At 36.2% G+C, this 23,535-nt stretch overlaps 1 protein-coding gene across 1 annotated transcript in view; it reads right to left on the reverse strand.

The window, feature by feature from the left end:
* The window catches only part of mus312 (mutagen-sensitive 312), a 575,442-nt gene that overhangs the window by 443,923 nt on the left and 107,984 nt on the right, over window positions 1-23,535 (reverse strand). The window contains exon 5 of the mRNA XM_090395332.1: window positions 12,684-12,798. Within this exon, the coding sequence (XP_090251458.1) occupies window positions 12,684-12,798 (115 nt within the window). The remainder of the gene's footprint in view (window positions 1-12,683; window positions 12,799-23,535) is intronic.

Genomic DNA, 23,535 nt, shown 5'->3' on the forward strand with positions numbered 1-23,535 from the left:
ATTCAAATTACTAAAAGGTTTTTATAGGATTGATGCAGGGGAAATGTTTCAGCTGTGTGATAGTGATGGAAGAACAAGAGGTCATCTCTGGAAATTAAAGAAGAGTGTGGTTAACAAAGGTGTCAGAACAAGGTTTTTTGCCTGGAGGGTGGTGAATGAGTGGAATTCATTGCCTGACTTTGTTGTGAGCTCTACATCTGTAAATGAATTCAAGAAGAGATATGACAGATATTGTTTTGCTAGTTTGGGTCTCCCGCGATGAGTCTACTGACTCCATGGAGATACCCGTAATAATAATAATAATAATAATAATAATAATGAAAATGGGAGAAAAAGATATCCTTGAAGTATGGAGTAAATACTTTGAAAAACTGCTAAATGAAACAAGCAGTAATGACAGCACAGTGATAAAAAACACTGACCAGGCATGCAGTCAGGAATACATATCCATACTCGAAGTAGGAAAAGCCATCAAAGGCTTGAAATGTGGAAAGGCAGCAGGAGTAGATGATATTCGACCAGAAATGCTGAAGTATGGTGGTATGAAAGTCTTACAGTGGCTGCACTGCATAGTTCAGAAAGCCTGGACAGAGGGACGAATTCCCGATGATTGGAGTAGAGCTCTCGTAGTATCCATATATAAAAAGGGAAATAAAACTCAATGTGAGAATTACAGAGGTATTTCCCTACTGAGTGTTCCTGGCAAGATCTATGCAAGTATACTTGAGAAACGGTTGAGAAGAATTGTGGAAGAAAAGCTTGGTGAAGAACAAGCTGGATTCAGTTCAAATAGAGGCTGTCAGGATCAGATCTTCACTTTACGACAAATAATCGAGAAAGCATGGGAATATAACAAAGATCTGTATTTAAGTTTTGTCGATTTGGAAAAGGCATATGACAAGGTGCCAAGAGAGAAGCTATTCAATACGCTGCAGTTATATGGTGTCAATGGGGCATTATATCAAGCAATACTTAGTCTTTATTTGAGTTGTAAGTCAGCAGTTAGAATTGAAGGAAGTACAGGAAGATGGTTTAATGTTAAATCTGGTGTGAGACAAGGATGTACATTATCCCCTCTGTTATTCATTATCTATATGGATCACATTATGAAGGAAAGTGGTATTAAACCTGATATCAAAATTGGAGATGTTAATGTCAGCTCTTTGCTTTATGCGGATGATGTTATACTTCTAAATAAATCCGCTACAAGTCTGCAAGATTCTCTGACTAAATTGAATAGCTGTTGTAATAGATATGGTATGAAGGTCAGCAATAAAAAGACAAAGACAATGAAAATAGGCAGAATCATTGAAAATGTCAACTGTGTTGTGAATGGAGAACCTGTGGAACAAGTAAAACATTTCAGCTACTTAGGCACGATTTTTACTGAAGATGGTAAGTTAAATATAGAAATAGACAACAGAATCAGCAAAGCTGGTATGGTGGGAAGTCAATTGAATAAATTCATATGGAATAAGAGAGAAATTAGTCGGAACACTAAATTAGCTGTATACAAGACAGTGTTCAAACCAGTTTTAACTTATGGATCTGAGAGCTTATCAGAAGTAAAACACTTGACCAAAGACTAGAGACCGCAGATATGAGAGTCCTGAGAAAGATTAGAGGCGTGAACAGATGGCATCAATGGCAATATCATATTAAAAATGAGGATATTAGGAAAGAACTTGACATTGTCAGCATCCAGGAATGCGTTAGCAGAGCTAATCTCCGGTGGTATGGTCATTTAAATAGAATGGGAGAGGAAAGATTAGCAAAACAAGTGTTCTCTGCCAGGTTGGCAGGAAAACGACCCAGAGGAAGACCAAGATATAGGTGGATTGATACGGTACAAAGTGCCTTAGACGATAGAAATATAAGATCTGATAATGTTGGAGTCTTGACAAGTAACAGACTGATTTGGAGGAAAATTGTAGATAGGAAGTTAGTAATGATGTAATTTTTTCATGTAGTACTGTCATATCCTGTACACCCCTTGAGGGTACATGGCAGGAATTTGATGATGATGATGATTGTCTTTTTTATTGCTAATTTTCACACCAAATTTGTTAAAGCAGTTATTCAATTTAGTCAGGGAATTTTGCAAACTTATACTGGATTTATATAGAAAAATAACATCATTTGCATAAAGAGTTGAGATTAACATCTCTAAGTTTGATCTCTTCATAATGTGATCCATACAGATGATGATTAGCAGTAGAGATAATGTACATCATTGTTTCACACCTCATTTAACATCAAATTATCAATTCTAACAGCTGACTTACAACTAAAATATAGACTAAATATTACTTTACATACTGTCCCATTTACACCATATAACTGTAGCACTTTGAACTGCTTTCCTCTTGGTATCTTGTTATATGCCTTTTCCAGATCTATGAAACTTAAATACAGATCCTTGTTATATTTACATGATTTCTCAACTATTTATCTTAAAGTGAAAATTTGATCCTGACAACCTGTATTTGGCCTGATCCAGCTTGCTGTTCACCAGCAGAGATAATGTACATCCTTCGTACAAGCTTCACTTCCACAATTTTTCTCAGCAATTCCTGAAATACACTTGCATAATCTTACCAGGAACACTCAGTACAGAAATACCTCTGTAATTCTCACATTCAGTTTTATTTTCCTTTTTTATCGATGAGTACTATGAGAGTTCTACTCCAATCATCCAGAATTTGACCCTCAGATCAGATCTTCTGAATTATGCAATACAGCCACTGTAAAACTTTTATACCTACATATTTGAGCATTTCTGGTTGAATATCATCCATTCCGGCTGCCTTTCCACATTCCTGATTTTTGATGACTTTTTTTTCTACGTCAAGTACTGATATATATTCCTCACTGCATTCCTGCTAAGTGTTTACTACCACCATGATGTTACTGCTTGTTTCATTTAGCAATCTTTCAAAGATTGCTAAAGATTACTCCAGACATCTAGAATACCCTGTTATCTTCAGTTTTCATGTTGCCTTTATCATCTGTGATTCCTTTTACAGTACTTTTTCCTCCATTTTTAAGCTCTTTCATTTTTAATATCATTCAGAAAAATTATGAACAGTTAATAGCAATTGCTTCCCATGAATCCTGGCATTAGTTCAAAGCAGTTAAGGCTGAGGCGATTTTGTAGTGTTTCACATCTTTCAAGGAAAATATGATGAAATTGAATCTGCTGGAATGAAGAATCTTTGTCTGGTTCCAAAGAACTCTGTGGCTAATGTGAACAGCATGAAAAGCAAGGAACGACTGTCCAATTCAAAAAAATGCAATATAGGCTTGATGTCTGTCCAAAGTAGCAAAGATGACATGAACAGAGTACTCGATAGACAATTTCTGAACTAGTTCAGAGGAAGTAGGCAGATTGAATTTGTGACAAATCTATACTATTTGTTCAGATATCCTTTTAGGTAGAATATTATAATTCTTTTCAACATGAGATTGAATTATAACAAAAATTGAAACTAATGAAAATAAACAAACCATATCAAGGATAGCAGAAAATTCAAACAGAATTCAAAGTAAAATACAGTGATGAAAAAAAAAAAAAAAAAAAATGGTTTAATAAAAGATGCAGACTGGCAGTAAAGAGAAAGGACAGACATACAGTAGCAAACAAATTAATCCAAACAATCAGATTTTAAAGAAAAAAATTTAATAATATAAATTAAGTGGATATTAAATCCAACATTATTTCAAAGCCAAATACAGAAACTATAAAAGTTTCGTGCCAAATATAGTTAGAAACTATAAAAGTTTTGGTGAAGTTTGATCAGAGAGCTTATGGGAATACACTTGCTGCTATAAGCTCTCTGGTCAAACTTTGCCGAAACTTTTATAGTTTCTGTATTTGGCTTTGAAATAATGTTGGATTTAATATCTACTTAATTTATATAATTTTGCATTGCTGAAGTGAAGCTCTTTATTTTAGAAAAAAATTTAATTTTGCAAGAAAATAAGTACAAAAATTAAACTCCAACTTGACCTACTAATTTATATGTGTCCCTCTGTTCCTAATAAGTTCATTAATTTGCTTAGGCATGGACTGTACCAACGTAGAACATGTTTTTCTTATTTCTGCATCTCAAAAGCATAACTTGTACAATGGCCCACAATTTTTTTTTTATTGGGTTAATGTTACCTGGCCACTGAAGCAACTGGATGTTCTGATTCTTGAAGAACTCTTTACTTTTTTTTTTTTTTTTTTTGAAGTGTGGCATGGAGCAAGACCCTGTTGGAAGATGAACTGTTTGTTTTTCTGGATCTGTGGGACCATTCTTTTCTCCAATATTTTTATGTATTGGTCATTTTCATCATACTGTCAACAGGCACAAGTGATCCTGAACTGTCATGTCATGTGCAAAACAACCCAGAACATCTTTTTAACTGGGTGTTTAGGAGCTTGTTGAAAGTGTGCAGGAGAAGTCTTCTCAGCCACTGATTTGTGAACATAGGGTACTCGCTCCCTCACTCTTCTTGGACAAAGACAGTGGCGCACCTGGGAGGGGGGCCCTGCCTCCCCAAAAGAAAAAGGGAAAAAACACTAGAAAATTGTTCAAAAATCTTTTCCTAATTAAAATTCATTTTTTTATTTATGTTGTGTAGTGTCTTCTATTTCTATACTACTTATGAATTAGCAGTCACATAAGGTGAGAATACCCCTATAGCTCTCGGGAATCACAGCTGCTGTGAACAAGGCGAACGAAGTAGTGCTCGGGGGGGGGACCAAGTGTTACTTCGTTTGCCCGAGCCGGGCCATCATCTCACCATGTATTGGCGGTCACTGTATATGCTCAGTCATAGTCATATGTAGTGTGTATTCTCAAATTGTCTACCCCCACACACACACACACAGATTAAATCTCGAGTGCTAGGCAACCCCCTCCCCAAGGTTAAATCCTGAGTGCACCACTGAAAAAAGCAATGGGTCTGAACTGAGAGTTCCACTTCTCAACATCCAATCTTTGTACACTTTTGCCCACTGGAGCCTCTTTTTCTGCATAGCCTTCAGTTGTTTCTGTTTTTGGGTCTGTGGGCACTCCTCCGTGCTTCCAACAATCTTTGACAGATTGTTATGTCAGAAACATTAATCCCTCTAGCTACTGTCTCTATTTAAGTCGACAGCAGACAATCTTGGATTCATTTGCTTTTCCTAACTAGTAAATGATCTTAAGTGTAGTTTTCCTTCTTCACCCACATTTTCTGTCAGGAGAAAAGGCACCTTCCCCCTAAACCTCTTTTAAATTGCATTAACAGTACCCACACCAACACCACACTCACTCATTGGCAATTTGTCTCTGAGTCATGGTTGTGTGTGTGCACTGAGAAACAGTACATATTTTTGAATGCTTTCTTGGAGATGCATCCATTTTATAGTTACACAAAATGAACAAAGCACTAGGAATGTCAACTTTTTTTACACTATTAATAAACATTTTAGAGATAGTTAAATTTGGGTTGAGGCAGCACTCAACCCAAACAGCGAACTAAAACCAAATCAAGACCAAAACTTGATGAAACTTCGACTTGTTCAGATTAATTTGTTCACTACTGTAATTGGCTTAATAACTCATCTGATATTCATGTTGCTCATAGATACAAAGAAGAGTAGCAAGGAAGCCAATAAAATAATCAGACAACAGAAAGTATCATTTTCACATGAATAGATGAAGAAAAACAGAAACAATATATGTTAAATAACCAAAGAAAAATTTTCTATGAAATCAGAAACCAAAAAACAGGTCCACAAGAGATACCCTCAGAATAGAAGGCAGCACTAATAATATCAATCTTCTTCTTCTTCTGCAGCTTTTCTCACTTAAGTAGAGTCGCTGTTTGTGGTGAGTCTCCAACTTCCTGTCTCCATCCTCAAGTCCTCCTCCGCCTCAAGTTAGTATAATTAGTATAACATCAAGATCTCCCTCCATCTCTTCTTTGGCCGTCCGCGCTTCCTCTTCCCCTGCACATCCATCTGCATGACCTTTCTTCCCACATAATCTTCCTCTCTCCTCATCACATGACCAAACCATCTCAACCCTGCCTCCTGTATCTTTGCTCCTAAGTTCATAACTTTCACTGTTCCCCTTACAAAGTCATTTCTCAGACAATCCTTTCTGGTCACACCACACATCCACCTAAGCATTCTCGTCTCTGCTACGTCCATCCTGCTGATGTTATTTTTCCTCAGGGCCACAGTTTCCAAAGCATATATCATAGTTAGTCTCACTACTGTCCTGTAAATTTTGCCTTTTAGATTGATCGGCACCCTCTTATCACATAGCACTCCAGTCAGCTCTCTCCAGTTCCTCCATCCTGCTTGTATTCTGCATCCCACTTCCTTCTCAGCCTCACCATCCTCTTTCATTGTTGAACCTAAGTATCTAAAGTCACTGACCTTCCTGATGACATTTCTTTCCAGCTACAGATCTGTCTCCTGGCTGCCATCCACTTTGAAACACATATACTTGGTCTTACTTCTGCTCAGTCTCATACCTCTCTCTCTTCCAGTACTTTCCTCCAACTTTCCATTTTGGCTGCCACTTCTCTTGATTCTGCACACAGCATGATGTCATCTGCATACAACATAGTCTAAGGAGCGTCTTCTCTCACTTCCTCTGTCATCACAATATTAAACAGGAACACACTTAATGCAGACCCTTGATGCAAGCCAACTGTCACTGGAAAACTTTCTGTCGCTTCCAGGCAGGTTCGAACACTTGTCTTCACATTTCTGTACATCTCCTGCACCAACCTGACATATTTATCTGGTACCTTCTTCTCCCTCAGACACCTCCAGACTTCTTGCCTTGGCATTCTATCATACGCTTTCTCCAGATCAATAAATACCACATGTAGCTCCTGTTGTTTCTCGAAAGTTTTCCATCATCTGTCGTACCCCCAAAGATAGCATCTGTGGCCGATCGACCAGGCATGAAGCCAAATTGCTCCTTTGCAATCTCCACCTCCTTCCTCAGTCTTCCATCAAGAACCCTTTCTAGGATTTTCATTGTGTGGGACATCAACTTTATTCCTCTGTAATTCTTACAGTCTTGTGTATCCCCTTTACCCTTGTAGATGGGGACAAGAGTACTGTTTCTCCATTCCTCAGGTATATTTTCCTGTTGGCATCCCACAGCAGGTCAATCCCCCCCCCCCCCCCCGAGTCTTCCATGTCTCCACTGGAATTCTGTCTGAGCACACCGATTTTCCATTCTTCATCCTCTTCATGGCCTCCTTCACTTCCACTCTACTGATGTTCTGCACCATCCCCTCAGAAGGCTGTCCATCTTCTCTGTGAGTTCTCGCATTTTCCTCATTCAAAAGTATATTCTCCATCTGTTTCTTATGTCCACATCCCTCCATAATATTCGTCCTTCAGCGTCTTTGATCTGCCTCACATGTATGATGTCCTTTGAAACCTTATTTCTACATTTTGCCAATTGATAAATCTTTCTCTATCCTTCCTTTGTTTCTAATTGATCATAAAGGTCTTGATATGCCATGGCCTTCGCCTGTGCAACAATTCTCTTGGCTTCTCACTTTTTCTCTCTGTCCTCTTCCACTCTCGATTTGTCCCACTTCTGCTTTGCCTTCTTCTTAGCTGTCACTGCTTCTTGTACATCATTATTCTGCCACCACCCCTCCTTCTGCTCTGTAATCTTTCCGGATGTTTCACCAAGCACCTCACAATTGCAGCTTAGAATTACTTTTGAATTATGTCTCCACCAGTCTTGTACACTTTCTAGTCCATCCAAAATCCTATCTAACACCTTCTCCCTAAAATACTCCCTAACACTCTCTTCTTTTAGGGGAAACCACTTAATTTTCTTTCTCCCATGGCTTCCAAAGGTTCTTATCTTCGACTTTATTTCAAAGTCTGCACACAGCAGCTGGTGTTGCTGTGCCACTTGATCTGTTGGGATTACTTTACAATTTGTTACTGCCTTAAGATGTTTTCTTCTAGTCAAAATGTAGTCAATCTGTGAACTATTGTAGCCACTTTTAATGTTATCAAATATATATATAAAAAAAGGAAACAAAAATGAATGTGAAAATTATGGAGGGATATTGCTCTTGTCTACAAGCTACAAAATTTTATCTAACATTTTACTATAAAAAAAAATCTTACCATATGCTGATGAAAGCATAGGTGAATATCAAGCAGGACTCTGAAGAAATAGGCCCACAGCTTATCACAAAAAATTAGAATATAATCAGCAGTCCATGTTTTATTTATAGATTTTATGACAGCATTCATAGAGAATGCCTTTGGGGAGTATTAAATGAACTTGGAATACCTCATAAGATAATAAATTTAATCAGAATTTGCACCACTGACTGAGTGGTGCAAATTCAGCCAAAGCATAGTATAGGCTAAAGAAATTAGGTCTGAATCTTTTGCTAGTAAGACAATGCAAAATCTCGCATGACAAGTCAAGTTAGTTAACTTGATCGAGCTCGATTTTACAGAGGTTTCTAACACATGTATATATAATGTAAAATGTGGAGTTAAAATGATATTTAAATAATAGCTTATATTCTTGTAAAGTACATAAAATATTTCCGTTGAAAGATGTATGAAAAATTAAAGAGAGGGGATTAAACAAGATTAGGAAAATGAATCGGCAAAAGTAAAAGTTCGCAAGGTCTTGTGAACAAAAATAGGCACCCACATTATAGACATTCGATGGGAGAGAGAGTCGAAGTGACGTCATCACACCACAGGGAAATCATGGAAACTTGAGTACTGAAGCAAAAGATTAGAAAGATATTTAAGGGGTCTGAGAGGGAACAGAAGCTCTCCTTTTTTTTCACTTCCCTTCTTGGAGAATTGAGTTCCGACTGTGAGGAGACGAGGCTGTACCTGTGGGGTTCCTGCTTCAATGCATGGAAGGATGAGGAGAAGGCTATTACCCGAGGACGAGATGGGGACTTCGACAGTTCTTTCCTAACAACCTGATGGAATATCATAGTGAATGTGTCAATGGGATATCTCCCCGATATTATCAGACTGTTTCCAGGATGAGTTCCACCACGTGGATGTGAGTTTTCCCTGATACAGACCAAGTGACTAACCAGGAGGGTAGAAACAGCTGTCATTGTAGGAAGTATGAAGAAAGGATATCAGCCACAACTCTAGTTGAGAGCACTACAGTTATCTATGGAGTGCCTACATGACTATGATACCTCGAAGCAAAGGAACAGAAGCAAGAAAGTCTGGACTGAAATTTTAAACATGCAACTGGACACTGAATAAAGGTTATTGTGAGTAGTAGGAACACTTTGTCAAAGTTCTTTTTAATTGTAGATGCATAGGATTAGTATTAGTGTAAGTGATAACTGTGATAATAGAAAGGAGTTGGTGTGAAATTATGCATAGTGTTGTAAATATACTAGGTTATGATCATGTACAAAGATTGGAAGGAGCTAAATTAGATTAGAAATAACTGCTCTTACATTATAAATTGCCAAGGTTACAAGAAGCTATGTGTTTAACAATTATAAGAATGTTAAGCTGTTTCAGTATAGTAATGATTAAGAGAAGTAATCACCATGAATGTATTAATTTGTAACATCTTACTAGTTAGCAATAAATGTGTTGTATTTGTTTAATGACCTTGCCTGATCTTTTGCCAATGCACTGTCTCAAAAACATTGCGAACCTGTGTGCAAATTGATAGAGAATTGCTATGACTAACTGCATGAGTAGACGTAATTCAGTTATAAGATTTGCCTATGTTCCTTTTCCTAAAGTTCTGAGAACTATATTAATTCAATTAGACTGGTGCAGTCGATAATCAAACAAATTTGTCTAATTGAGAAGAATGAGAATTTCTGCAAACTGCTAATTGCAAGTTGGACACATTAGAGTCTTTAAGGTCTGCTTTGCATGCAGCAGGAACTAGGGATAGAGTAAAAAAAAAGGATAAAAGAGGGTAAAAATTAAGGCAGAGTTGGTTTAAGTAAAGTGATAAAGAATAATACTAGAAGCAATTATTAATTTAACACCAGCGCAGTCAACAATAAAGGTAGCAAAGACAATAAAAGGCAAACGAGAGAGAGAGAGAGAGAGAATATAACAACAGGATTGTGAAGTAAAGAGATACTATGTCATTCTACTTAACTTAAGCTTCATAAAAATTTATTTAAAAAAACTGTAAAAGATAAAATAAGCAGAAAAGTAATACTAGGATATGCAGATGATATATGCCTAGTTGGAGAAAATGCTGACAATATTAAAATAACCTTTAGAAAACCTTTCTGAAAGCTGTTGTAAAAATTCTGCTGAAAAACTACGATTACAAATCAACCAGGATAAAACTGAATATTTAAAAGTATGTAGAAGCAACTACAAATGAGAAAATGAACAGTATGCCACTGATAATTTGAAATTTAAAAATGCCCCTTCTTTCAAATATCTTGGAACATTGATTACTCAAGATAATAAAAGGAATACAGAAGTTCAACATTCGAGATGAAGTTAATGTTTTCAATGTTCCTTTCTATTTTCATAGTCTTTGTCTTTTTATTGCATTTTCATAACTGATACAGCAGTTATTCAATTTAGTTAGAATCTCTGTAGCTCAGTTGGTATTGACAAAGCCCTTTGGTTGGAAAGACAGGTTCAATCCCTGTCTGTGACGTGAAGAATTGAACCCCGGAATTGAATGACATGAGACCTTTATCTGGTCTCTTTCAACAAAAGGTGAGTTAGCCGGTCTCATACAGAGGTATCGGTTTTTTTTCACCCTGAAACTCAAGTTTTTCGTCCCCCAGAACAGGCAAACCAGCTTCATGAAAACATGCATCTGCAGGCAGATTATACTCTGGGAGACATAGGGCTATCCACCTTATCTTTGAATTATGGTTAAGAAATCCAAAAATAATTGAAAGGCCATGGGTGTTTGAGTGCCTGTTAGAACCACTGATGAATGGATGGATTCAATTTAATTAGGGAATCCTGCAGAATTTGAAATGGATTGATTTAGGAGTATAACATTATCTGCATACAGTAAAAGCTTAGATTAACATCTCTAATTTTAATATATTGTTTAATGACATGTTCCTTCATAATGTGATCCACAAAGATGACAACAGTTGAGAAAATGTTTGCCCTTCTCACACCTAATTTAACATCAAACCATCTCCATGTATCTCCTTCAATTTGAAGGAGGTACACTGCTGACCTGAAACTCAAAAATAGACTACCTATTACTCAATATAACATACCATTTACACCACATAATTGAAGCATATCAAACAGCATTTCTCTTGGTCCCTTCATCAGCATCATCAACAGCTTTCTTCAGTCCACTGCTGGATGAATGCATCTCCATGCTTCATCCATTTTGGCCGGTCTTGTGCATCTCTCCACCATAAATGCCCATAACATCTTGTAATCTTTTTGTCCAATCTTACCACTGGCCTACCTGGTTTCCAATAACTTATTCTTGGTACCCATTCTGTTGTTCTCTTTGTCCATCTGTTGTCAGACATTCTCATCACGTCAGCATCATTTGTTTCCTTTTATTACTAAATGTTTGCTTCCTTATCCAAGTATTATTCTTCTTATCTAATTGGGTTATTCCCAAAATGGCTCTTTCTATGTTTCTTTGTGTTGTTTTTCAGTTTCTCTAGGTGTTTTTTAGTCAAACTCCAGATTTCACTACCACAGGTCATTGTTGAGAGCACACACTGGTTGCACATCTTTCATTTTAGGCAGTTTGGTAATTTGCTTTTAAATATTTCTCTGTAATGGTTAAAAACTTTCCATCCTGCTGTTATTCTAGCAATCTGGGATTTGTTGATGCTATTATTCTAATAGCAACATCACCAAAAGAACTACAACACATGATTATTGAATTAAATGCAGTACGTCTGGAAATAGGACTACAAATAAATATGGACAAATCAAAAATAATGTAAACTGGAAATACTCCAGAATCTTGGCAAACTTAGATGCAGATCCTTGTCATATTCCCATGATTTCTCTAATTGCCTTAAAGGTGAAAATCTGATCTTGACAATCTCTATTTAGCCTGAATTCAGCTTGCTCTTTTCTAAGTTACAGTTTTCCTTTCACAATTTTCCCCCCATCAAAATTCCATCATGTTGTACCATCAATTTAAAATTATATAACATGATAGAATTTTTTTTTAAATAAAAAATCATCATCACTAAATTTAAAACACATAAGTAAATCTAATATCCCTAAATAGTAGATATCATACAATGTACATTCGTAACTGAGTGCAGTGGTTTCTCTGTAGTATGAGAGTTTATAAACTGTTTATTTTTGGATAATTTCTCCTGATTAAGTGCACCTAGATCTCACCATGCAAACTTTAATTTTTCAGTGTGTGCACACATGCGCGCACACACACACACTAAAATATCAGCAATTCTCTCTTAGTGATGAAAAAATATGAAGTGGTAACTCTGAGCTGAATCCACTATTAAAAGCTACCTGCTTTAATGGAATTCAAAAGGTGATATCCTGATCGAACATGCATATCCACAATTCTGTAGAATCATGTTCAAAATTAAAAACTCTTTACAAGCAATTCATAAAATTGTATTTTAAAAAATAGTATTACTGAAGTAATTTAGCATTGAAAGTATGAAACAGATGGCATCTTAATAAATATCATATTACTTACCTCTGAAGTTGTGAAGTGCTTTCTGCAAAATGGGCAATCAAGAAGGTTTAATGCACAAACAGACTGATTAATATCTTTACAAGATATATCATCAGCTTCAAGCAAATCTATACACCTAAAAGAAAAATATGGCTGAAAGTCAATGATTTCATGGAATCCATATGCAGTGAACACTCACTATAGCAAAGATCATTACAATGGATTCACTCAAGATAAACTTCAAGAAAGTGTCAAGTTATTACAGTCGCAAGTCCTTTAAAACAGAATTGCTGCTGTGTGTGTGGGGGGGGGGGGCAATTCTACATTAAAGAAAATTGACTACAGAGAATCTTCTCTATATCAAATTATTCATTTGGTTCCCATGAGAATGCTATAGAGAGAAGTAACTGTAATAATGAACTGTTAAGAAATTTAAACAAATTAAAATATGTTGCCAGCATAACAGACTACCTGAAGGTCTAAATTCTATTTTAGCTTTTATGGAAATATTCTATACGAGACACAGAGTATTCAGAACATACTTGCACACTCAATAAATGACTTATAAATTCTTGCTTATAATTCTCTCTCTACTTTTTCTTGCATTATACTCACTGTAACAAAAGGTAGTATGCAGGCTTCGGTAATTCTATAGAATACCTAATTTATTTTACTTGCAAAAACCATCAAATTCTGTAAGGGGGAGAGGTGTACACATTTCATACAATTTTCCACTTCACAACTAGATTCAATTTTAGCTTATAGCTATTAAAGTTTCATGATGATGAAGTGCAGTGATTACTGATAATTTATTGTACTATTAACAATGTGTATAATACAACTAACCATGTCGTTGCAATAACACTTTCACATAAGTACAAAGAGGGCATCTTGTAATCATACTCCAGTTTTAGGAAAGAATAAGTAAACTGAAAGTTTAGTGTAATACATCAAAAGAAACATAGCTTCAGTTTTACAACATTAGAGGGTGCCAAATTAGGTCTAAGATCTTTTGTCTGTTACAATTTGAATTGTTTCACCTACTCATTTTTGCATGTTAACTATAATGTGCTCTGAAGATACTGTTTGAAATCCAGTGAAATATAAGCCAGCTAATAAACATCTTTTTTATAATTTAGTTAGTTTAGTGTTGTAATACTGTTAAAATAAGTTATGAATAATATTCAATGCCTAAGCTTGTCTGTTATATTAAGTTAAATGGTCTCAGATGAAGACAGTAAGAATTTCACTTGGCAGGAGTCCTTCCTGAAAAACAGGCCAATGACCATTGAACAGCAGGCAAATGCATGCACAGGACAAACCACCTTATTCTATTCTGATCGCATTCAACAGTAACAAACAAGTGCCACAAAGATGTGAAGGTGAAAATAAATAAATTTACTTGTAATTTCAATTTTCTTTTTTATCAAATGATAAATATATCAATAGCATCATATAAATTTATTTTTTCTAGTTGTTCTTATCTCCCAAAATGACTGCCCACTACTTAAAATGGGCATTGATTAGATTAATGCCCATTCTCAAAATGATTCATTCCTCAAAAGAAAGGAAAGTTACTGGTATTTGCTGATACCTATTTGATAAGGCTGCACCAATCCAAAACCCGTATTATACCTGATATGTTTGGCATTATACCTTTACACTTTATAATGACTTCCCCATTCAATTTTGTCACTTGAGAGACCCCACATTTTTTGGTTATTCTCACACTCACTTGCCCTAGGGCATCACACACACACACACACACACACCTGCATCCCCACCCAATAGTTCTGGTTTTACTTACTTTGCACTGTGACATTCTCAGTGAACAATGCATTCTTGAGACTCCAAATCCATTTAAGTGCAATTCAACAGCATTATATAATCCTTTGTCCAACAAATTAAGCCCATAGGTCTATAAACTGCACACCATGCTTTCTGAATAAATACACACTTTATAGTCATCAGGTTGCCATGGTAGCTAACATTTTCTACAATTTTATTCTTCTGCATTTGGATTTCTGAGTTCAGTTTGAAATGATATTGGGGAAGAACTGATACCACCAATGTAGTAACTAAAAAGACAGACAACATGTGCAGAAGTGAAATGTTCAGGAATGCTTGCCATGGTAATTAACATCAAATTAACTTCATAATTACCGAATAGTATTAACTCACAACATCACAAGAATAAATAACACTAACAAATGATAATAGAATAAATAACACTAACTAATAAATAACAGATTATAACACCACCCTCTATGGGTGTTGTTGGGTAACCTTGGCAGTTGGGCTGGAGGCTTAAGAATTAAAGCTTCCAGAAAAGTATACAACAGGACCACATGGCAAGGACTGGTGTGGCACATCACCGAGCATCTGAGTGACCACATGGCATTTCTTGATGGCAAATGAAATGGATGGAATTTATTAAGTTACTGATATTTTACTGTATTTCAAACTAGTATTGTGAATATCCCAGCATCCATGAACAAACAACATTCATAGAACACGAAAAACTAATAATCAAGCAATTGTACAAACAATTCAAAATTGTAAATGATAAAAGAACTACTGTCCTATAATGATACCCACTAAACTAAATTTAAAGTTACAATGGTTGGGCTGAAGGTAGTCATAACATGATCACGTAAGCTGCTGTAGTGCAGTTGGAAGAACAGCAGAACATTGCACCTTTCGATTGGAAAAGACCTGGGTTCGATTCTCATCGTGATGAGGGGAATCCTTATATGGGCTTTTTCAGTTGAAGGTGAGTTAACTGATCTCATACGGTGGTAGCAGAGTTTTTTTTCCCTCCTGGAAACTTGGGTTTTTCATCCAGGTACAGACAAATCAGCCTTCAGAACACACGCAATTTACAGACAAAAAATACTGTTGTTGGTGATGATGGACAATATATGGTTTTGATGGTAGTAGTGTTGTAGTTGAAGAATTAATTAGTAGTGGAGAGGATGAGATGTATTTAGCAAAGTAGAGTAGTGTGCCCTCCTATGATGAGTCCTTGGACTCCCTGGAGGTGTCATATAATAATAATATTCATCTTCCAAATTTTTAATAAATTAAAATTGACCATACATCTTGAAGTTTCAAAAATTTCATCTTTCTTTGATGGCTTCTGTGCAGTTTGCTGTATCATTCTTCCACTGAATCCTATATGCAGTATATGGTCTGACAGTCCTGATATCATAATGATAGTAGAACATATTTTTTTTTAAGTTCCAGGTTAAGTTTTTTTTAACATTACCATCTCCCTGTTTGAAAAGAGCAGAACAAGGCACTTTATAGATGCTCTGGATAGATTAAAGAATGAAACTCGTCCTTGAAGAAAATGGCTATCCATTATCCTTATGGACTGCTAATTTAATGTGCACTAAACATGGCGTAAAAATTGTAATTAGCATTCAGGGCATCTTTCCATATATGTTCCAAATATAAAGGATGGAAATATTTTTTTCTAGTTCCCCTTTTGCTCAAGAATGAAATAAACTAGAATGAAACAAAAAATGCACAATATTTTAAAAGATTATATATGGTTTTGCCTCTTACTCTAGGTATAGGGACTGCATAAAGAAAATTCATTATAGCAAACTGTTATACCATACAGTTTGCTATAATGAATCCAATAGAATTGTGTCTATCAGATTTCTGTCAGGAGCTTTTCATTGTTTATTATAGTCAGCAAGTTTGTTATAATAATGTTTATTATTGTGAGAATCAATAACTTTCCAGATTACAAATCCTGATTCCACTAATACACAAAGAGAAAGGGTTTGCAAATTATAAAAAAAAAGTTACTTCTTGGCCAAAAGAAATCATTAATAAGCTGAAACTTTCCTATGCTAAACTACCCCAAACACATGGAACTCCAAAAATTCACAAATCCAATACTTCTCTTCATCCAGTTGACTCCATATAGACAGTCCCATTATTAGTCTTCACCGTGAAGAATTTATGGAGACACAACACACGTCAGAATTTCGACCTTTATATTGAGGTCATCATCAGGAAAACATACTTATGTACAGGATACAATCTACATGACATTACACTATACAAAAGTAAGATGAATCTAAATGTTGGTTAATCATTTACCCTAGCCTGATCTCTGGTGGAGAAAAAAAAAACTACATTAAACAATTTCTAAAGTCCTCTCGTATTAAGATTTTCTTCTGTTTGGGGATTGTTCTGGAAGCTATACGGGTTGAAGAATAATTAATTAATTAAAACCTACACTGTGAAATGCTGAAACATCATGATGGATTAATTATTCCAAGAATTTGAAGGTCCCATCTTCAACCTGTAGAGCATCCAGAACAATCTCAAACAGAAGAAAAATGGCTACAGAAAAAAAAAAACAGTTCACAAAATCCTCCATAAAAATGCCATTGAAAGCAAAAAATATTACAAGAATTCCATAGCCATACCATACGTTAGGAGCATTTCAGAAAAAAATAGATAGACCACCACTTAAATACAATATTAAGACAATCTTCAAACCCCTGCAAAATTGAGAAATTTATGGGTTGAAGAACTGACTGGAAAGGCACCAAAGTCCCTACACTAGCACCAAAACCTGGTTTAAAAGAAAATTCAAAGAAGCCTGTGAAATGCTGAAACATCATGATGGATTAATTATTCCAAGAATTTGAAGGACCCATCTTCAACCTGTAGAGCAACCAGAACAACCCCTAAAGAGAAGAAAATCTTAATACAAGAGTATTTTAGAAATTGTTTAATGTAGTTTTTTTTCCCACCAGAGGTCAGGCTAGGGTAAATGATTAACCAACATTAAGATTCATCTTACTTTTGTACAGTATAGTTTTATGTAGCTTGTATCCTGTCCATATGTATGTTTTCCTGATGATGACCTCGATACAGAGTGTTGTGTCTCCATAAATTCTTGACTATGAATGCTGACCACCGTGTAACCTTAAAAGAAAGAAGTCCCATTATTAGGTTTAATGGAATGAATACAACACAGAGGAACAACAAAATACAAGTTTATTGGATCCTTTATTTCATCTTTGTCACAGATACAATCTCAAAATTGTAAAAGCACACATAAAAACACCCACAGAGGGATGCTGTTATATACCTTTTTCACTTCTATTACCTTTACTATCTATATATATTTGTATGTTTCACTACTCACTCATACACAGTTATTTCCCTTCTGGCTTCTGTAATAGTTTTCCAATAAATCTAGCAAATCAGCTATCACCCTTCTATCCTTAAACAAACTAAAATTCAGGCTACGCTTAAGTTTAGTCATGTGTAATTCTTTCATTCATAAGGGCTTTGTCTAAGTATGGGACAAGGCCTTAAAATATTACCTCTGAGACAGTCCGCCTGTTAAATATTGACGAATTTATATTTTTGCTGTGCCAGCCAATACATAGGATAGATGAGACGCTCATCCAAGATGGTTCTCTCAGAGTATTACACAGTGATGTACTTTCTAACACTAATTCAACTAATCTCAATTCACTTTGTCTTTGCATGCAGTCGTGGTCTGGAGAATCAAACTATGTTCATATATCCCTCCCGCTAGGTTCGATAATAATTTTATGAGTGGCTATTTGAATTCGTAAGACAGGCTAGATTCAGGCGAATGTTATAAAACATATTTATTTAGGTTTAAAAGATATACATGAGAAAATTAAAGTACATGGTTAACATAATCACTTTCCTAGTAAAATTCTGATATCATTACTAACACAAGAATACATGCATAATAACTAGATCCACAGAGTTTTCTATAAACATATAAACTTCTGGCTTAATTTAACATTTTTTTTCAATCACTCTCTGATCACTACTCATATCTCACAATATGTCTCAGTTATCTCACACACAGATCCCTTCTAGGGAGACATTCTTCAAAACATGGACAGGTCACTGCCAAATTGGGATAATCTCTGAAGTTCTCTACAGCATGTCCATACACAAATTAACCTATAGCGGTCACTCAAATCTTTAATTGGAAGTCAGATACTTTAACATTCTACGTTACCATCCCATGGAATGACTTTCTGTTCTATAATCAGCCTTGTCTGGACATCAAGGTACCTTTGTTCTGCGATTCTCCGGATCGCTTACGATAACAGCACAGCCTGGTTTCCCGAGTCGATAAGGCAATGTGCCACTCTGGACTTTCTCTGGTACTGCAGGCACACATCTGGATTACCGGTCACTCGATATGGCTTAGCTACTCTGTTATGAAGAGATAGCTAGCCTTGCCTCGCAAACATCGATAGGCCTCTCACAACTTCTATATCCGGAATCTTCAGGTTGGTGGAGAGCACGAGCCAACGTCCACGAGCGCAGGAAACAGGAACCAAAAAGCCCCGTGTGGGGGGAGCTTGACCCTTATATTCTTCCCTTTTTTCCTTGGAGATTCTCGCGCTTAGCTACGTTTTACCACACAGCACTCATCCACATGCGTGTGCCATTCTTCCGAGAATGCTTTCTCGCTTCACTTTCCTTATAATTTCTCTTTCCCTTAGGCCATACGTTATTCTGGACGGCTAAAGTGTGACCCTTGAACTTTAGCTTACACTCAACTTGCTTTCATACAATATATAGAATGGGATACTCTAATTAAATTATAATCTTATATAAATTCCTCTATTTGACTCTGTACAAACGGGTTAAGTCTCACATTTCTTATGCTAAACATTTCTTCAGTTTTGCCTTAAAGTTATAGTGTACGTTTTTATTTCCTTGCCAAAGAACAACATTCTCTGCCTACAATTAAAGATAGTTGTTCCTGAATAAAATTAATCATTTGTCCCAATTTTTGATTATTCAGGACACAACAATGCTCTCTATGGGTGTTATTGGCTAACTTTAACTGTTGGGCAGGAGGCCTAAGAATTAAAGTTTCCCAAATCTTGAGAAGTTTAACATAATTATATTTATTAAGATAAGGCTGGTTTACCAAATCTGCTGCTGATTCTGAGAAAAAGTATTTCAAGTTTGTATTTGTTAGATAAAGTACAGTAGTTTTTTTTCACCATTTGATTCTGTTCAAAGTATCCAAAGCATGGTCAGCTATACCAGACTGACTGCCGTGGTGGTGGTGGCAAATGTATTTCTTGTGTTCTTCTAGGCAGATCTCCCAGTTTGACCATAATAAAATAATTTGCAACAAGGAGGGAGTGGATCCTTAGGCTTCAGAAGAGGTTTGAAAGCAGTACACAGATCGCATCTTGTCAGAGTTCGGGTTTGAGGATACCTTGCACAGAATCCAATGGAAAAAAATGACTATGCTTCACAGCAACAAATATAAACTTGAGAGCAGATTTGGTAATTCAGCATAATCTTAATAAATATGATTTTGTAAAACTTTCCAAGATTTGGGAAACTAATTATTGCACCTTTTAGGCCTCCTGCTATAATATAGGATGCCCCTCATAGGACTATAGGCTTTTAGTCTAATTTTTTCCACTCATTGTTTTTGAATATTTTTATGTGTGCGCTTTTACAATTTTGAGACTGTATCCCTGATGATGAGTCCTCCCTGACTCATCACCAGGGGTACAGAAGCCACATATTACCCATACCAGCTGTCATACCTATTCTTGAATTCATTCATACTACCTGCACTGACCACCTCCAATAGTAATCCATTCTAATCGCACACCATTCTCTGAGGGAAAAATCTGTCTCTAAACTCCATTCTTGATGGCATTCATTCACAACTTCCAAGAATGCAACCTTGTATTTTCCCTACCCTCCATAAAATGATAAATTCCATTTACTAATATCCTGTATGAACCTTTCAGAGGTTTGAAAGTCTCAGTCATATCATCATGTTTGCTAGTGTTTGTAGTCTACAAATTCTCAAACTATCTTCATAATTAGCATTCCACAATCCTGATATCACTTTTAACACTCCCCTTTGCAACTCTTTCTACTGTGTTAGAATCATCACAAACCATAAAACCAGACATGTACACATTATCCTAAGCAAGGTCTTATCAAGCCTTGTAAATGATTTCCGTATCTTTATATGTCAAAGTTTGTTTCAGAATTGCAGTTAACTTGCGAGTTGTGTTTGCAATTTTTGCTATATGGCCTTTGAATTTCAACTTCCTATCTACTAAAACTCCACGATCCCTAGCTTTCAGTTTCTTCTAGCATAATCCCACCAATGTAATGTTTAGGTGCTAGGGAATTGTCAGTGCCTTTGACCACATAGTTTAATCAAATTACCGAACGATCAGCATATCAAGAGTTATTGTCAAGGTACAGAAGTTGGTTTACAATTAATTTTTACAATTAATTAGTTTACAGTTAATGAGTTTACAATTAAACTGCTGGACTTTGCAAAAAGCCTTTGACTGGGTGCCACATGGAATTCTAATCAATAAGCTATAGTGTACGGGGATGGATATAAAGTGAAGTGGATAAGAGAGTGGTTGATGGAGAGATATCAGAGAGTAGTTTAATCAGGAGTAGAGTCCAGAAGAAAGACCTGTGACTAGTGGCATGGCACAGGGCTCTGTTCTTGGGCTACTACTGTTTAATTCTTACATTAATGATATAGGAAAGGATCTGAGAGGAACTGTTCAGTTGTTTGCTGATGATGCAAAATTGGGTAGAGCAATAGTTAATACAGATGATGTCAAAATTTTGTGGGATGATTTGGATACTGGCAGTCTGATGAGCTGCTTTAGCCACTTTTTGCAAAGGAAAATGGGTGTCAGTTTAATGTAGCAAAGTGTAAGGTGATAAGAGTGATAAGGTAAAGAACTGACAGCTCCATTGCCCTGACTTTTCAATGAAGGTCTGGCCATGGGGAAGGTACCCAAGGAATGGAAGGAGGGTAAGTTAGGGCAGTAGCAAACTGGAAGTGTCAAACTATAGACCAGTTTGTATTTCATCAGTAGTTGTTAAGATCTCTTGAAGAAATTAGTGAGGGATCATTTACAGCATTGAGCAAATTAGGGTAATGTTATCTGTGAGATAGCATGGATTTGTTAAGGGGCGCTCTTATTTAAGTAATATGATTATAATATAACAAGAGCAGTTGATGAGGGAAAAGCATATTCTGCCATTTTTTTGGATTTTACAAAAGGCATTTGACAGGGTACTGCATGATAAGCTGATATGTAAGTTGCAGCACATGAGTTTAGATGTCAGGTTAATGAACTGGATTTGGTATTGGCTCTGATAAGTATCAGAGAGTTGTGTATGGGGGAGCAGAATCAAGGAGGTAGAAGGTTAGAAGTGGGAATCACACAGGGTTCGGTACTGGAATTGCAGGGGGATATTCAGTTGTTTGCAGATAATGTGAAGCTAGGAAGAGTTATTAGTAATAGTGCAGATATGGTAGTCCTGCAAGAGGATTTGAATAAACTGGACAGGTGGGCAAATAAATGGGGATATCAGTTTAATGCAGCTAAATGTAGTCTTGAAGTTTGGAATACATCAACGGGTGGCTGATACTGTTGGAGGAACTGTACTGGAGGAAGCAAGGGATCTGGGAGTAGTGATTGATTGAAACCTGAAATTCAGGGAACATATTGCAAAGGTAATGAAGGTAATCCAGAGGACTGCTGCAATACTGAGAAGGATAATAACCAACAGAAATAAAAGAGTTGTCACTCCATTGTATAAAGCCTTGATCACACACACTTGGACTATTGTGCTCAAATTTGGTCACCAGGATTTGAAGGGGATAAATTAACCATGGAAAGAGTGAAGGCAGATAACAAAGATGGTATCAGAAATGTACAATGTTAGTTATGAAGATAGGCTGAGAGAATGTGGATTGCAGAGTTTGATACATAGAAGGAGAGGTGATATGATCGAGACTTAAACTGTTGAGGGGTAGTTACAGGATTAACACTGAGGAGTTCTTTCATTTAGTGAAACAGGAGTGAGGACAAGGGGCCATCCCTGGAAATTACAAAAGGAAGTTGTGAGTAAGAGGATGATGAGTGGTTTCTTTGCATGGAGGGTGGTTGAACCATGGAAAGCATTGTCTTATAGCGGTGAGAGTACAAATGGTCAATGAGTTCAAGGAGTGGTATGATACTGTTTTCTAGGATGGGCCTCCCACGATGAGTCTTGTGACTCCATTGAGGCCGAATACTAATAATAATAATGAGACAACTAATTAGGAGAATGAAAACATCATGGTCAAATTGGTATATGTTTATGCTTCCATAAATAACTTTTAAAGGGCAACTTCCTTTTCAAACTTGGACATTGTTTCTTTGAAACAAATTTAGTATGGAAGGTGGGGGTGTGGAGAGAACACCTTAATAAGATTAAGGAGAAGTATAAAAAACAGAACATGCATGCATAATTAGAAAGTCTGACTAATCAATTCAGAAGTTCAAGTTTTTAGGAGAAAAAGAAAACCAAATATGTGTCAGGAAGTTAATAAAATAACATACAGTAATTTTAAATTTTAATGCATAAATTGCCTATCAAGTTTATGCATTAAAAAAAAAAAAGGTATCTGTATCATTGTATGACTGGAAGAAAAGAATATGTGTATATATTAACTAATCAACATTAAGGAGAACAACAATTTTCCAGGAAGGACATAACTGTAGTCTTAGGGTGACACAGCAAGGTTTCAGAGCTCTCTTTGCATAATGAGCATTGTTATGTCATAGAAAGCAGATGTTATATCATCTTCTTTCTATGAGCAAATAAAACAAACAGAATGATGGTCTGTTTGGCCAAGTGGATGGCCTACCAACACTCCAAATAACACACTATGAGTTCACTTCACATTGATGGGTGTCTAAATGTTTTTAGGAAAAGATGAATTTTGTTGCCTTGTGCGAGATGACCACCCTGCTTACTGGAGGCATGCAGTGCTATAACA

Source organism: Typopeltis vanoorti, chromosome 7, assembly GCF_054136105.1.
Source record: "Typopeltis vanoorti isolate ZY-2024b chromosome 7, IOZ_Tvanoo_1.0, whole genome shotgun sequence".
Taxonomy (NCBI): Eukaryota; Metazoa; Arthropoda; class Arachnida; order Uropygi; family Thelyphonidae; genus Typopeltis; species Typopeltis vanoorti.